This window comes from Rhea americana, unplaced genomic scaffold (genome assembly GCF_003343005.1).
Source record: "Rhea americana isolate MKP2758 unplaced genomic scaffold, rheAme1 scaffold_202, whole genome shotgun sequence".
Lineage (NCBI taxonomy): Eukaryota > Metazoa > Chordata > Aves > Rheiformes > Rheidae > Rhea > Rhea americana.
Window position 1 is genome coordinate 1,500,643 of NW_028186173.1, and position 16,033 is coordinate 1,516,675.

Consider the following 16,033-nt stretch of genomic DNA (forward strand, 5'->3'; position numbering starts at 1 on the left):
AAAATTCAYTGGTCTGTGGCAGCTATTCCTAGGTGCTTGGCACAAGTATGCCTGATGTTTTACAGATGCTTGTGATAAAAGTAAGAAATGTTGCCTGGAAGAGGAGAAATGTTTTATTTTTAATAAATTTCCAAGAAGAAAAATTAGCCTGAATGTACAGTTAAACTACAGTATCTATGGTGACTGGTCTGATTACCTTTCTTGTTTCAACATCACCACTTCTTCTTCAGTTTGTCTAAGAAGAGATTTAAGTGTTTCTACTTCACTTTCTGATCGACTATTTCTTCTTTTTAGATCTTCTTCTTTCCTCTCTTTCTCAGCCACTTCTTCGTGTAAATGTTTGCATACTTGCTGGCAGATTAATAGTGATTCCTCCTTTTCCTTTAGCTCTTTAGTAAGTCTACAGATGAAATTAAAATGTATCAGCATCACAGTTATTATATTCTTATTTACAGATAGAAACTAAATGGACTGAAATAATTTGTACATGGAAAAAGAGAGTATTAGACAAAAAACCATATATTTTTTAGAAAGGTATATCTAATGACTAATACAAAACTACATACTGAAAACAGTAAAAAGTGCATAAAAGCTATACTAAAATCATAAAATTCTTTGCTCTCACCACTCAGAAATGTATCCATATTACATTATGCCACGTAATTTCTAAATTTACCTTGATTCAGAAATTCCATTTTCGTATTTCATTTTTTTCAGTTCATTTTGACAGACATCAACTTCTGCTGATTTCATCCTACGAAAATGTTAAAAAATGCACATTTTTCCAAAGAAATGATAGTCTTTACTTATGCAATAACTTGAACATCATTTATTAATTTATTACCTAACTTATATTTTATAGTTTAATTAAATAGAAAATCCTGAACAACCTGCTGCAAACTGTCCCTGCACTGAGAGGGGTGGATCACTTCCAAACTGTGTCATCTTATGATCCTGTGAGTCTAAAAAATGTTTTATAGGTTGTCTTTTCCTCTGCAAATCACAAAAGATAAACGTATTTCAATTTCTGCCTTAATGTACCTTGTAAGTTACATATATTTAATGCATGCAACTTAGTACACATTTTTATGAAATCACTATATGGGATCACATACAGAACAACAAGTACTGTTCATGTGTTTGAGAGACTCTATTCTTAACTGGTGGTCAGTCCTTAGGAGATGCTAGAGAAAATGTGAGTGAAATTCAAGTTTAAATAAGCAGGCAAAGGGATTACATTTGTACTGTGTGAAAAGTAAATTGTGAAACTCATCGGATGTTTTGGAAGCTAGAAGAAAAAAATGGATTTAGAAAGAGATTAGATGAATTTATCAAAAATAGGTTCTGTAACAGGATGCAACCTCTGGTTTCAGAAGTCTCTAAACAGATTGTTAAGAGATATATTAGGGGAAGGATCATTTCATACTTGCTCTGTTCTTGCTTTTTTCCTAAACATCTGCTAATAGCCACTGCAACAAACAGGATACAGCAGAAGATGAACTTTTAGTCTAATTTATTGTACGTAAACTTGGAATAGTCTTTCATTAACATTTGTAAATATAAATCTATAAGAAACGAATTAGTTATCTTGTTTCTAGCTATCCTTAGTAATAACAGCATGTAGTACTTGTGCTAGGATAGTCCACAGAGGCTCTAATTTAGACCTGAGCCATACCGCGTGAGCCCGGCAAGACTGTCCCAATCCCAATCTAACCAGGCAGATCAGAGGGAGGACCGGCGCACCGGCCCGGAGCAGGGTGCCGCAGCAAAGCGCGGGGCGCCTGCCAGCGCCGCCCTGCAGCTCTGCGGGCTGGCGCTGCTCGCTGCTTTTGGAAGGGTGGAATTGCGGCGAAAGGAAATACGTTAAATGAAAGGTGCAAAAGACCCTGAAGTGAGAATACGGAGGTGGCAGAGGAAGGAGAATAGGGGGCTAGGGAAGAAGGTGACTTGAGTCCAAACTGAAGAGGCTGCAAAGAAAGGAGAACAGGTCTGCTTGGATCAACAGCCTAAATCAGAGAGGAAATTATTCCTGAGTGAAATCTGAAGCCATTTGCTTCTGATGACATCTGATGGCGTTTCAAGCCCCATCCACACAGTTTCTTAGTGCTTATATCTAAGATGTTTTAAGAGTGTGTGTCTAAATGGGAAAATTTTGGAAGTTATTAAATATTTTGCTTGAGAAAGCAAAGAGTTCAAGAAATGCATCGATAGTTCAAGGAAGAAGTTTTTCAAAATGTCCAGTTAATCCTGATACATATTTTACTAACAATTCCAGACAGAAAATTTTGAAAAACTTTCCAAGAAGTTATTTATTGTAATTGAAGAACCAGATCACTTACACCAGTGTGAAACAGTAACACCTTAAAAATTCCTTAAATCTTTGTTTACATGTTCTACAAATTTACAGACTCTCCCAGMTGCAATCTGATCATGATTCCTATGGTGACCATTGCCATGGCCATCACCACAGTTAATAACATCTAACAAGGCCAGTAGTCACTAGAATGAATGCTGCTCCCTTCAGTAGCCTCTGCATTTATACCTCACTGCTTTCTATTTGTAAATAAGAAAATTAGTAACATTATTCTAAGTACTCCATTGAAACTGAATTTTTTGTGAAGACTAAACAGATTACTGCTCATTATATTTCTTGATGATTATTGGATGTGAACAATCTCCTTTCCACAGAATAGCAGTTCACCGTCCTGCAGAAGAATGAGTTGGATACAGAAATTCTGACCAAATGATAAATGAATTAAAATTTTTAATTATAAAATACAAAAAAAAAATCATTCTTCTTTCTACACAGAAATTGGATTTATGTCAACACACTCATTTTAAAATAAATATCTTTTCACCTTAATGCAAGGTGAAAAGATGCATAATTTGTATTTTGACTCTGCAACTGAAAAGGATGTAGAAAATTATTATTCTCAGAAAAATATATATAGGCAAAAAGCAGATAACAGAGCTCCATCAGTTCTATCTAACATTCTTAATTAATACAATTTACATTTTCAGTGTAATCTCAGGCTAATCTAGGATCATAATTCTTTTTTCTGTAAACAAGAAAGCATAACCTTGCAATACTGACGAATGTTTCAAATAAGATGTGGATAAAAATGAGCAAGTAACAATTTAGTAGGTAAGAGGGCTGGAAACTGTGAAGATTTCTCGTCATTATGTCATCATTTCACCAATTAATAACCATGGTTAAACCTCRTATTTATACTTAAACAGATATTGAATATGTTATTTTATTAAATTGTACCCATATTACATTGAAATGTTAATATTACATTTGGAAACACTTTAGTGTGTATGTAATTGTGTTCATGAAATCTTTTTTTCATACTTAATACTTGCATTATCATTAAAATACTTCGTTGCTAAGCATTCCAAATATTTGCAACTTTGCTATGATCAGATTCTCTGAATATAGGCACTGAAAACAGAAAGTACATGTCGTAAAAGAATCTTTTAAATTTCAGGAAAACTTATAAAAAAATGTGATAATAGCTGGTCTTAAGATTAGCCTTACTAGTCTAGTTCTTACTTACTCATCACTCTTGAGTTTAATATTTCAAACGTTAACATTTATTTTCATTACTGTATGATAAAAGCTGGTGCTATTTCTAAACTATTTCCTATTCAAAAAGCAAGCAATGTGAATTCTAAATACAGAGAAGCACTCAAGTCTTTGATCCTACGGCTTAAAAGATGATGAAAATTTTTTCACTAAGCACCATAATTTAGTCTGGAAGAAACCTCTGGAGGTCATCTGGTCCAACGTCCTGCTCAAAGCAGGGTTACCTAGATCAAGTTGCTCAGGGCCATGCACAGCTAAGGTTTGAGTCTCTTCAAGGACTGAGATCCGTCAATCTCTCTACACCCTTTTTGCAGCATTTGATCTCTGCCTGATGAAAAAGCTTTCCCTTTTATCCAGTCAGAATATCCCATGTTCYGAGTCGTGTCCATCTTCCCTTGTTCTACTACTGCGCTTTTCTCAGAAGAGTGCAGCAATAAAGCAAAGCAATCGCAAAGAGAAAGTAAAGCGGAGCCGGACTCAGTAACTGATCTGGGCCCACGCAGTTACCGTTACGGACTTGGGGCGTCTAACACAGCTCCTACTGAAGTCAGTGGAAAGCAGCCTTGTGGTGAGAAGGAAGCTTTGGAAAGCATCATTGGCTCCACTGAGTCCCCTCGTCTTGGGGAAATCATTAAGTCCATTAACAGGGAAGGTGGTTCGCAGGCAACAGCTCAAGTGGCAAGCTCCAGAGATGCTCAGGTAAGATAATAGTCTTCCGTATATATTCCAGAGAAGATACAAACCCCTGAGTCTCCTGGTGAATGTTTTTCACAGTCACATCACTATCTCCTTCCTCCTTTCACTTTTTGAAACAGGACTGTGCTCTTTSAAAAAACAGGTATGTCGTATTGTTTTTTCCATTCCTATGTTTAAAAATTGACCCAGAAGAACAGGGTGCAATAGCACAAGCAATAGTTAAAAAGCGGTGCACCTCTCCCCTTATTTCCTCAAGAACTGATAAAAGCCTCCCTTCTTCTCTCCCTTCACTTTTGGACTACAGCAGCAGCTGCGTGGCCTTCCTTCCCCAGAGAGCGGGGCTGGACACCGAGCACTGCTGCGGTGACCCCCCGGTGCCTCCCCGTGCCAGAACGGGCACCGCGGCGTGACTGCGGCATGTACCAGTAGTTTCAGACATGCTTGCTCTTGCTCAGGCTGAGTTATTAGCAGCTCTGTGATGAGCACTCCCTCCTCAGTCAGTGGGTTTCAATACCTCTGACATGTATTTGATGATATTTTCTTTTTTCTCTGTTAATTTAGACTTCGCATACTGTTATCTGAAACTATAGGCATAACACAGTAAAATCACAAATCATAATAACATACTGACATATGTGAAATATTCACAGCAATTTTACATTTGATAACATTTTTTTTAAATCACAGTCACTGATTAAATAATGTTTCTGAATAGTCTTACTACTCTCTTCCCTCCAGCCCAAGCCTATATGCTTTATACTCTCTTCCTCCTTCTCTTCCCTCTAGAATGTGAGCTACTTTTCACGTACATCTAGTCCATAAGTTATATGGGCATCAAAAAGTTTATCCTAAACTTGAGAATTAAATGAAGTGTCAGATACAGCTGATTTAACCCTTCTCTTTGCTGTATTATTAAACACAGAGAAAGAAATCCCTACATCCACAGACATGTTCAGTCAGTTACGAATACAGACTATTTAACATGAAGATAAAATATTTCCTCTATTAGTTGTAACCTTCTCAAACCACTCTGACAAGCAGCAGTACAGTTCTCTCTCTTTGCAAAAAATATTCAATTACAGCTTTATGCACAGTTGAGGAATAATCAAGCAAATGAAAATCTTACATCAGCAGCTTTTTGTAGTGGTCCATTTCAGCTGTTACTTTCTGAAGCTTGAGTCCAATTATCTCTACTTGATTTGTTAAATCTGAAATTAAAACACACTGGTGTCAGGTCTGTATYTGTATTAAAATAATTCACTTTTGTACGTAATGCTTATTTGCATCTCAGAYATGTACTGCTCATTCCCCTATACAAGTTTGCCAACTCAAACAGGCAAGCCAGTTCACAGAGGCAATGCAAAATATCCATCCTTGTAAAGAGTAGTTTATGATTTTTAATATTTGAATCGATCTGTCACTGCTTACAACCATATCAGCCAGACTGTTACGTTTCCTTAGGAATAACAAATTACTTCTATTGAAAAAGTTGGGAAGCTGTTGTGCTGCTAAAAACTTCATTTTAGAACCGCCTTTTAATTTTTATTCTTACGCTAGCACAGATTGAATTTATATTATGAAGCTGGTTTGATATTATTACAGGGTTTTTAAATTCCACCAGRAAATATCAAGTTCAACTAAATGTAAATGCATAATACTTTAAATCATAAAAATTATTGCATATACTCCTGAGAGCAAAAGCATGCAGGAGGCTGGACACGAAAATAAGCTGCAAATGTTATTTCATATAAAATATGGTAATTGGCCTAATGCTCCTACATATTTTCTCTTAAACTTTTTTAGATAAATGTTATTGTCCTGAACACATTATCCATCAGTTTCAATCAACCGTTGTCCTTTTCCAGTATGAATTCTAGTCCTTTTAATCTGTATGATTGGGTTAATTCCTTTTTTTCCCACTTGGAAAAAAAAATCTTTCTAAGAAAATACTAAGTAATGATAGAAGTAGTTAAATATCACTCATTCTGTACAGTCACATTTAAATGAAAATTTACTCCTAAAAATTTACAAATTTACTCCTAATAGYCAATGCAATGCTTTTGATTTATTAGTTTTCAATCTTTTTAGTAATCCTGGTCTCTTCAAACATGGTTTTGAGGTGAAGACAGAATTCATTTCTGCACTTTGAGAGGAGTMAATCATTTTGTTGCACACTGGTAGTAACTACATGTTATGCAGAAATACAGCCTTATTAGAACAGAATTAATTTTCTCACCATTTACAAGTAAATCTGTTATTTTGTTTGTGTGCAAACTAATTTTAAAAGCTTACTTAAAATCCTTTAGTTACATACATTAGATCATTTTGTCTCAAACAACAAATACATTTGTATACATTTATATATCAGAGAAGTCTCATCCAGASTTTCACCTGTGGCACGCTACTATACAATCTTAAAAATTAAATCTGAAATCTTAGCACAGTAATAACTTAAAAGATTTGAAGCCCATAACATAACCTTAACCTGACTCTGATCCTCATGAACATATCTAAGTACGTCCATGAACAAGGAGAGCTGGCTTTCAAGAARACCTAAGACTGATCTGAAATCAAAGTTCTTTCTACAAAAAAGGCATACCCCTGGAAACAGTGTACCACAGAACACTGCAATGAACCTAGAAGTGAAGAAAAAGGAAAGAATCTTCCTCAAAACACAGTACCAAACTAGGACAGCTACTTCCTCTCCAGAGGTAAACTCTAGGTACAGGGAGTATCAAAATCCTCAGTTTTCAAAACCTCTTAAATATCCTCCAAGAAGCCAAATCTAATGTTGATTCAAATTCTTAAAGTTATTATTTATGACATGAGAACTTACTGAATTGCTGTAACTTTTACTATGTGCCTATTTTAATAGAAAAAGAGGTTTTGGAACAAAAGCCTTTTCAGTTGTCATCAGTCATTTGCTGCAACTATTACGACACTGGATAATCACAGAGTGGGAGTATTCACCCAGGTTTTCAGGTGCCAGTTTTGGAGTCCATAATTATATGCTGTTTTTAAAAAAATGCTGTTCTCAAGATCACACAAGTAATCTATCTCATTTGGAAACATAGCTGAAAGTCTAAGAGAAAATTTGAGTTTGAAATAGTTTCCTATGGGGAAAAGTGGACCTTTTCAGTATCACCATGGTCGCAGCAGGAAGCACAGCCAACTTCTGCTGGAAGCCTCCCCAACCAGAGAGCAGAGTTTTTCTTATTTTTGTCCCCTCAATGACTCTGCTTCRCTGTTTGCATGCTCAGTATTCTTTTTTCCATTTCAGGGGCTATTATTTCTGAAGTAGTCTATTTTCTCATGTTGTTCTCCAAGTCTCCAACTTTCACTCTAATCTACTATACCAAATTATCTGTCTCTTTCCCCCCAGAGTATTGCAGGTCATGCTTTATAAGTAAGTGACCACTTGTGATACACTACAGCAAAGGAAYACAACACTGCATAGAACAGCCAAAGGTATGCAAAAATTGACTCCAATATTTTAAAAAAATATAAACTCCTAGAAGATTTTGAACCAGTTTATTTGCTCCAATAGCTTTTTCCCTAAAGCATATAGGCTTTTTAGTCCCTTTTTAAGAACTTGTCCTATCACTGGGTGACTGGTTGTCCACAAAAAAAAAATAATTCAGCATCAGAACAGTATACTTTTAAATTAAGAATACATTTTTACTCACTGGCCAGACTAAACCACAGGTTTATTTTTGCCAATTTTATRGATGTAGCAGTACTTCTGTATTAAATAGCAGAAGAACACAGACCTCACAACTCTACTCACTGATTTCTTGAAGAAATAAATGTAGAAATGACACTTAGATCACTTCTCAGAAGATTCTTTAAAAAGGACGCTTAGAAAAATGAAATCTCCGAGCAGCACAGAGGTTACCTTCTTCTCCAAAATGATTTCACAGCTCTGTACAAGAACTGCACTTTCTCACGAAGTGCTGCTAATGTGGGTGGCGAAAAGGGGTGCAGCAGGAGTTATTAGCCATGTTCTGGCSGGCGGGGGTGGCAACACGGCCCACGACAGCTGGAGGTGCGCTAAGAAGCTTTTCTTCCCTACCTCACCTACGGCTCATCTCCTAAGCAGCTGTGACACTTTCTGAGGATGCAGCATGGGAAGGAAAAGGAGAACAGTCCTCACAGTTCTGTGACGAAACATATTTCTATGAATAGCTATGAAACAGCTATGAAAATTAGCTTATGTTTTTCTATGTATAAACATCTGGTTTTATGAAAAGCTTTTTAGTTCAAAGTTGTAGAAGGAACTACATGAAGTTGGGGAATCTGTAACCAGCACTCTAATTTTTCCATAGACTGTATTAGCAGGAGATTCACAATAAACAAGCATTTCTACATCTGAAAAATTATTTTCATGAAATCAAAAAATGGCATATTCATGCATGTTTTCTACATCCCACAGTTTTTCAGCAATAAGTGTTCTAAAAAAGAAGAAAACTGCTAAATATAAACATTTTCAGACTTACTGATGAGGTTGTTTAAAGGAATTGACATAACAGTATCGACACTGAAAACATCTCGTCGTTAAAAAGTTAGAATTCACAGGTTAAAATTAAACTCTATTTATGCTCTGTTGCAATTTCTATTTGACTAATACGAAATAAGTTCCTGAAGTTTGAATAGAATGAATACTTGTTGTCTTGTAATATGTACATTATTCATCACAGATATTCACAAAATACCTTACATAGAGTTATACAAGAGGTAAAAAACTATCCTAGAAATCACAGTTCCTTACAAATATCTAAGTTAGTCACATTATTGCCTTTCCAATAATTTCTGACATCTGTTTTTCAAGTGACGTATTTGAGAGGGTCTGAAGGGGGGAATGAAGTTGATGACCTATTTCCTGGTAAATCTCTGCTATCTCAGCCCTCCTCGGTATCCCTCGCAGCACTGCCAGGTGACCAGAGGCGGTGGCAAAGAAACTCTTTGGTACTCAAGGGGTATGGGAGCCCTCCCATACTCGACAATATATGCCCAACTACACAGTATTTCTGTGAGTTATTGGGAACCATCACATTTCCATCAAATCACAGATAACTCAAAATTTCTTTTTCACATTTCATAAACTATATAATCCAAGTGAGAGTTTATTTGTACAAAATTTTCACCAGGTATATATATATATTTTCATGTGTGAAACTAGAAACAAACTAAAACAAAGCCTATCCTATATAAATGTAGCCAGATCACCATAAACTGCAATGCTCCAATGCTTCCAGAAATTTTCTTTCACAGAATATTTTAAGATTTCAAGGGAGGATTTCCCTAAAACTTCAGAATGGGTGATTTACAAATACATGCACAAACATACATGAGTTTCTGGGAATTCTGCAAGTTGTATTTATTAAAAGGATGAAAACACCGTAAGTACAATAGATAATCYGTCACCATTATTTACTATTGCTGCTACCTACTACTAATAATTTACTCTTATCTATTCTCCACTCAGCAGACAGCCAATACACATTATTTACACTACACTTTCAGAAGCTTAAAAAAAAATCAAAAGAAGCAATTAAATACATTACATCTGTTAAATACAATTAAATATGGTACCTGAGACCACCACATCTTGACATCTGGACTAAAAATGAGTCTCAGAAATCCATAGAGACTGACCCTTTTCTGAATATAGGAAGAAGATACTTTCAGCTTTTCAGCCAGGTCTGTTTTCCCATGACAATACTAACAAGAAATGGAAAGTGAAAAGTTAAATTAAGTGTCACACATACATCAAGCCAAAGTCTGGCAAAAGTTAGGTTAAACTTCATTTGCACAGAGCTCCAAATGGCATTTATTACAGCTACAGAGCCTGTACTCCTGCTGTCCTCCGTAACAACAGTGCGGATTCTGGCACAGACCCAGCGAGGGGAGCAGCACCCATTCGCGCCGTTCCCCCGTATGAGTATGCAACGGGCTGAGGGGAAAGCCAAAAGATCTCCTGAATAGTGTATCTAAGCTATTAAAAACCACTGGTCTGTACAACAGCAGGCATAGCATATGTTCACACCATAAAATACAGCGCAGCGTAACAGCATCTGAGCTGGCAGACTTGGCAATACATGGCTTTACAGGCATTAGACAGGAATTTTCCTGAAAAGATTAAATTGCTTGAGGTTGCACAATTCCCCAGTATTTCTCATAGCATCACTTTTAAGGGTTTGTCTCAGCTGCTGAGCAAATAAGCTGGATAGGGCCATGGACTACCAGTCAGCAACAAAAAAGTGTCCTTGGCTTTTGCAGGGAAAAGCGATGGGGACTAGTACTTTCTCTCTTCCTACTTGGAATAAGGGAGTGCTATTCCCAGATCTGCATGGTTGCACCCCTGTTCTGATGCACTGAATAATGACAACACCTTGAATAATATTTACTAAATAATTTGCAGGTTGCTGCCTGCAACTGCCCCTATTTGTTGCTGCCACTCTTGCCCCGACACCAGGCTCTCGGGGCTTCGGTTTGCCTCTGTCAGATGAAATGTCAGACGAAAGCAGTCTGACATTGCTCCAGAGAGCTCTTCTCAGTAGGGCTCAAACGTTTGGTAGTAAGGGCACGTGACCACGAGGAACGGTCAGGGTAGGATAACTGCTTGCCCGAGGCCCTGGGAATCACCGGTTATTATTTTTTTAATGCCTTCACATTATTGCRGCTATAAGCCTGGAAGGGTGACCAGGTTTTCACTTGGCTCCCTGCATCCAGGCTTACTGTTGGATAGAGAAGCCATGGAGATAAATCAGTGACGTCTGACTATTTAAAAACTGTTTGTGTGACAGTGCTCTTTGCCAAAACTTCCTCTCAGCTGTTCTAAAACTTCTGCAACAAAGCTCCTATTGTAATCAAAGTCCTGCAATCACCAAGTTATCTAAGTTCTGTTATCTGTATTACAAAACTGCACAAGAGACACCAAACAAAGCCACGACACTTGTTTTTCGGAGCTGGGTATCCTTGCCTTTTCTAAGAACAGGAAGCTGTGGCCAAGTACACTAAGGACAGACTAGACCACCTGCAGTCACTTTAGTTTACTTTAGTTTCTTCATCTGGGCATTCTTCAGTAATGTATTGTTCTGTAGTCTTCCAAAGCTAAATAATTCAACTTTAATTTCCTGTCATTCATCGTCACACTGGCTTATTAAGTAAATGGCTCTGAATGCCTACAGAAAAAGGGGGAAGCTTTGGCTTCCAACACCAAGCAGATGTTAGACAGAACATGTGGGAACAATCTAAAATTTGTAACAGCAAATTCTACTGCAGTGTGACCGCTTTGTTAAAACAGATTAAATTAAGAACAAATTATGGTAGATCAACAGCACAAAAGGAGAGCCTTCAGCCTTTCCTCACCTGGGGACTATGAAGCTGACAGGGTAGCGTTTCACAAACATCTGATTCTGACAATTATCTTGTCTTAAATCTGTGATTCTAGAAGATTTCTGGTAATCATCAATAACTGTGGCCTTTCTTCCTCGTTGCTAGATGTGGGAGTACGGAAATGAGTTCTGGAATAAAGGGAGAGGAAAGGGACGATGCTTATYTTGCTTTTGTACTTTGGGTGGTCTTTCAGCTGTTTTTTCTTTTATTCAATTTGTTTTGGGAAGTTTTCAGAATGACTGAGCACTGGATAGGAGATTTTCATGAATGAGTAGATGGATTCAATTATATGATTGGTTTCTGCAAGTCTTCTCTGCAGCGAGTTCCCACCGAAATCAACGGGAGCTTTTCAGCAGAAACTCAGACTCTGAGCAGAAACCTACAGAGACTGAACAGAATAGCTTTCTATCGGCTTTGAAGGATATTACAAAAATGAGGAAACTAGTAAGGAGAATGATAATGCAAATAGAAACTTATGCTGAAAACTTGCTAAATACAGAAAAATATTATATTCAAATGCTTAAGCAGCAGTGTTCTCTAGTAATGAACATGTTATGCAGAACATAAGCCAAATAAACAAAAATCATTCATGCTTTGTAATACCAACTGATACTCATTTAAAAGTTTAAGGAATATTTATTCTAAGGTCAGCATTACATTTTAAAGAAAGTTCAGTCCTGGTCAGCTCTGAATCAAATCCATCTCAATACTTTTCATGTTTAATTTTATTTATCTTCGTGTCTCACAATTTATCTTACTACAGTCACAAACTATGAAACCTTGCTGCAAGAGTGACTTTTCATAACATCAAAACCAGTTTTAATTTCTAGGTATATTTCTAAGTATATGCTAGATACCTTCTAGACACAGGACATCTCATCCAGGCATTAAAAAAAGAAGAGACAGTGCTTCCTGGATCCTAGATAATACCCTAGAAAATAGTTTGTTTGATTGTTTTTACTGTTATTAATCCATTCTTCTAAAAATCAGTTGAGGGTTTTTTGTTTCTTTTTTTCTTCTTTTTTTTTTAATTGGTCATTTAGGGGAAGACTGGGAAAAATTGGTGTAAAAAGTCTTTTGATCTGGATAGAACCTATTATATTTAGTATATGCTTTTAACAGCATCTTCTTTTCAATGACCATTTCTATTAAAAATGTGAAAGTTGGGCAGACTTTAGTGACTATTCACCTATTTTATGAAAGGCATGTGAACCTAGTGACACTGTGACGACAAGAGACTTCTGGTCACCAGTTTCAGGCATTGCATGCATTCAAGGCAGTCTTCAGAAAGGGCCAAAAGAGGTCAGAGAAGAGATTGCTTCAACCACCACCTAGCATTTCAGCAGCAGCATATTCTCTACAGAGTGTGACACTGCTGCGAGGAGGACTGAGACTGAGGTGGCAYGGCACAGAGCAGTCACAAAAAAACCCCCACATCTTGAAGAACTAAGTTAGTAACTGCTTCTCCTTATCTGTGTGACTTCCCATTTTTATACGGTCTGCGGTGCCTGGAGAACACCAGGCACCGAGCTGACTGGAAACATGCTGCAGCAATTTAGCCACCCTGCTTGCATCCTATCCAGACACTCRGTCAACAGCACAGTTTTGATATACGCCCCGGTTTCTGCTTTGTGAATAGCAAGAACTGGTAAAGTTTTCAGTGAAAAAAACAACGTGAAATACACTCACACTGAGTGAGCAGTGACTCTGGAAGCCATCAATTTTCCAGCTAATTCACAGCAGATTCACAATGATATCAGTTCAAAAGAATGTATGATGAAGCTGTGTAATTTTCTACTTTTTCTGCAAATCTTACAAAAAGACCAAGATACTTTCCGAAACTTTTGCTCTTATCTAAATAAAAGGTTGGGGTTTATGCACATATATGAAAAGGAAGACTACTTGCCAGCAACTAGATTCTCTGGAGAGGTTCATATGTCTAGCTCAAACAGCTCAAATATACATTGACACTGAAGACGCATAGAGCTCCAGGCACTACCAGAGACCTGTCTGCCTTAGCAGCACCCACTCAGCTGCTGGCTGAGAAACACCTCTGCCTACTTATGTCAACAGTGGTCACAGCACAAATCTATCCTGTAACTATCATGAAGCCTCTGGTCTAAAACGATCGTGCCTACCTAAGAATAAATGCACGTCTAAAGAATTTATCTATGTCCAATTTCAGAAATAGAGTCCACTTCTCACCACCTATTTGGGATATCAAACTAGTGGATTTGCTGCTTTTTAGTCTACTACCATACCACAACATACAGAAAATGGCACAGAGAAAGTAGTTTCTTTTTCCTTTCTTTTTAGGCATTGTTGGGAAAAAAATGGCAGATAGTTTAGTTTAAATCAGATAAACAAGATAAGTTCTGACTCACCATACTGATCACTGATGAGAAAGAACTGCTGGGGCAGTCCCACTTACGTCCTCGCYGAGGGGAGAAAGGGCCCAAGTCTTACCGACCAGAAGTGTCCAGCCTGAGCACACACGTACGCAGCAGCAAAACTTACGTATGGAGGATTACTTGAAGAAGAATCACACGCTAAAGTACTTTATGAAATTTTACGAAATTCTAATCATGATCCAGCCAGTCACAAATTCATAGCAAAGTCAGGGACCTCTTAAGGTTACRTAGTCCAACCTTTGAGGAAAGCGGTACTACGGACAACACCAGACTAGGTTAACTGTGGTTTTACATTGTCAGGTCTTGAGAAACGGAGATTTCACCAGCCCTCTGGGTAGCTTCTTCCCGTGCCATACTACCTTCCTACYGAAAAACCTTTTCTCAATGTCCAGGGCTGAAGCTATCAAGCTACAAGTTGTGGCCACTGTCCCTTGAGTTACCATCTGCTGCTTCCCAGMACAGTTTAGAGCCATCATCTTCCTAACGCCCCTCCAGGTGCTTGTAGACTGCAACTGGATCGCCCCTTAGCCTCCTCTTTGCTTACGAGACAAGTCCAGCTCCCACCACCCCTCCTCAAAGATCACATGCCTTGGGCCTCTGACTCCAGCAGAATCAGTCTGGCTCCAGGGCAGCCCTCCACAAAACCTGCTCCAGTTTCTCCTTCTCAAACCAAAGCTTGGGGTCCAATGTTGGACACAATGTTCCAGGTATGGCCTCTTCGGTATCAAGTGGAGGGGGATAGTAACTTCCTTTGCTCTGATGATCTCCTTCCTCCTAGTGCAAACCAGAATATGGCTTGCTTCTGTACAGTTAATCTTGTTTTATGAATAATCTGTTTCAGAGACTTGATTCACATACTTGCACACAAGTATTCTGTGAGACACTCTCTGTATTATCTCAGATCAAGATAATATTTGTCATGCTGAGGGACTGAATGAAACCTCTCTGAGGCTGGTGGGYGTGAGAACATCCTTTATTCAGGAGATTGGGAGAAGCAGTTAAGGTCTTTGGGGCATGGAAAGGATTTGCTGGAACAGAAATTCCAGTACAGGAGCCTAGATATTGTCATAACAGAACTGAGGAAAAGGGAGAAGATGCAGCCCACTAAAGTTAACAGAAATGAGCAGAAAGAAACAGAGAATCAAGTGAGTCAGGAGAACGCTCATAGATTGAATCTGGGAAAAAGCTAAGAGAAAGAAAGAGAAAGCAGTACAGATTACTAGCAAAGAAAGACTGGCTCACTGACTTGTATCTACCTCCTACTGCCTTGCTTCTACAGTATATTGGGAAATGGGTGAGCATATRCATTCTTTAAAAACAAACAGAATTGCACTAAAAAACTTCATTAAATTAATTGATAAGAATTTATTCATTCAGAACTGATTAAATCATCATTTTTTCTCCTTGTAGGGAGCAACCTACAAGGCCCTGAATATAGCTGATCAGTTGTGTCAAAAAAAAAATTTCAGTTTTCTTAGACTATTAATGCTACAGCAAATGAGAACATAGATCTAGCATATATTCTTCAGTGTATTTATTTAAAATGCACAGTAGAGAAGCTGTAAGATAAATATGAAATACATATATAAAAAATTACTGTGTCAGACTAAGAATAATCTACCTCACTATATGCTTTTCCTTGCAGATACAAAACAGAAATAGTGTATGTGGGGTTTTTTAATATAATATTTCATGTACTATGCCCTTCAAGGTAAGTTACTTTTTGTATACACAAGAAAGTATCTCTTTATTTGAGAGTCTGTATTTGTGACTCACAAGCATCAAGACTGTCTGGAAAGAGCACATGAAAGGAATTCAGCCATCGAGATTACATCCTTTATAGAGACCTGAACAATGGCATCAGGAAGTCTCTAAATCACTAAAAGCTGCCAGGAACTGAGAGGATGTGCCAGGAGGGAGGGAAGGGGGGAAAAAAAGA

At 37.7% G+C, this 16,033-nt stretch overlaps 1 protein-coding gene across 4 annotated transcripts in view; it reads right to left on the reverse strand.

The window, feature by feature from the left end:
• Positions 1-16,033, reverse strand: part of LEKR1 (leucine, glutamate and lysine rich 1) — a 90,351-nt gene that overhangs the window by 39,755 nt on the left and 34,563 nt on the right. For all 4 annotated transcript variants that reach the window (XR_014895751.1, XR_014895750.1, XR_014895752.1 and 1 more), the window contains exons 6-8: positions 5,412-5,493; positions 677-754; positions 197-400 (exon numbers count right to left, since the gene is read on the reverse strand). Coding sequence is in view for 1 of the 4 variants with exons in the window: in XM_085304065.1 (XP_085160191.1) it covers positions 197-400; positions 677-754; positions 5,412-5,493 (364 nt within the window). In the remaining 3 variants the exon portion in view is untranslated. The remainder of the gene's footprint in view (positions 1-196; positions 401-676; positions 755-5,411; positions 5,494-16,033) is intronic.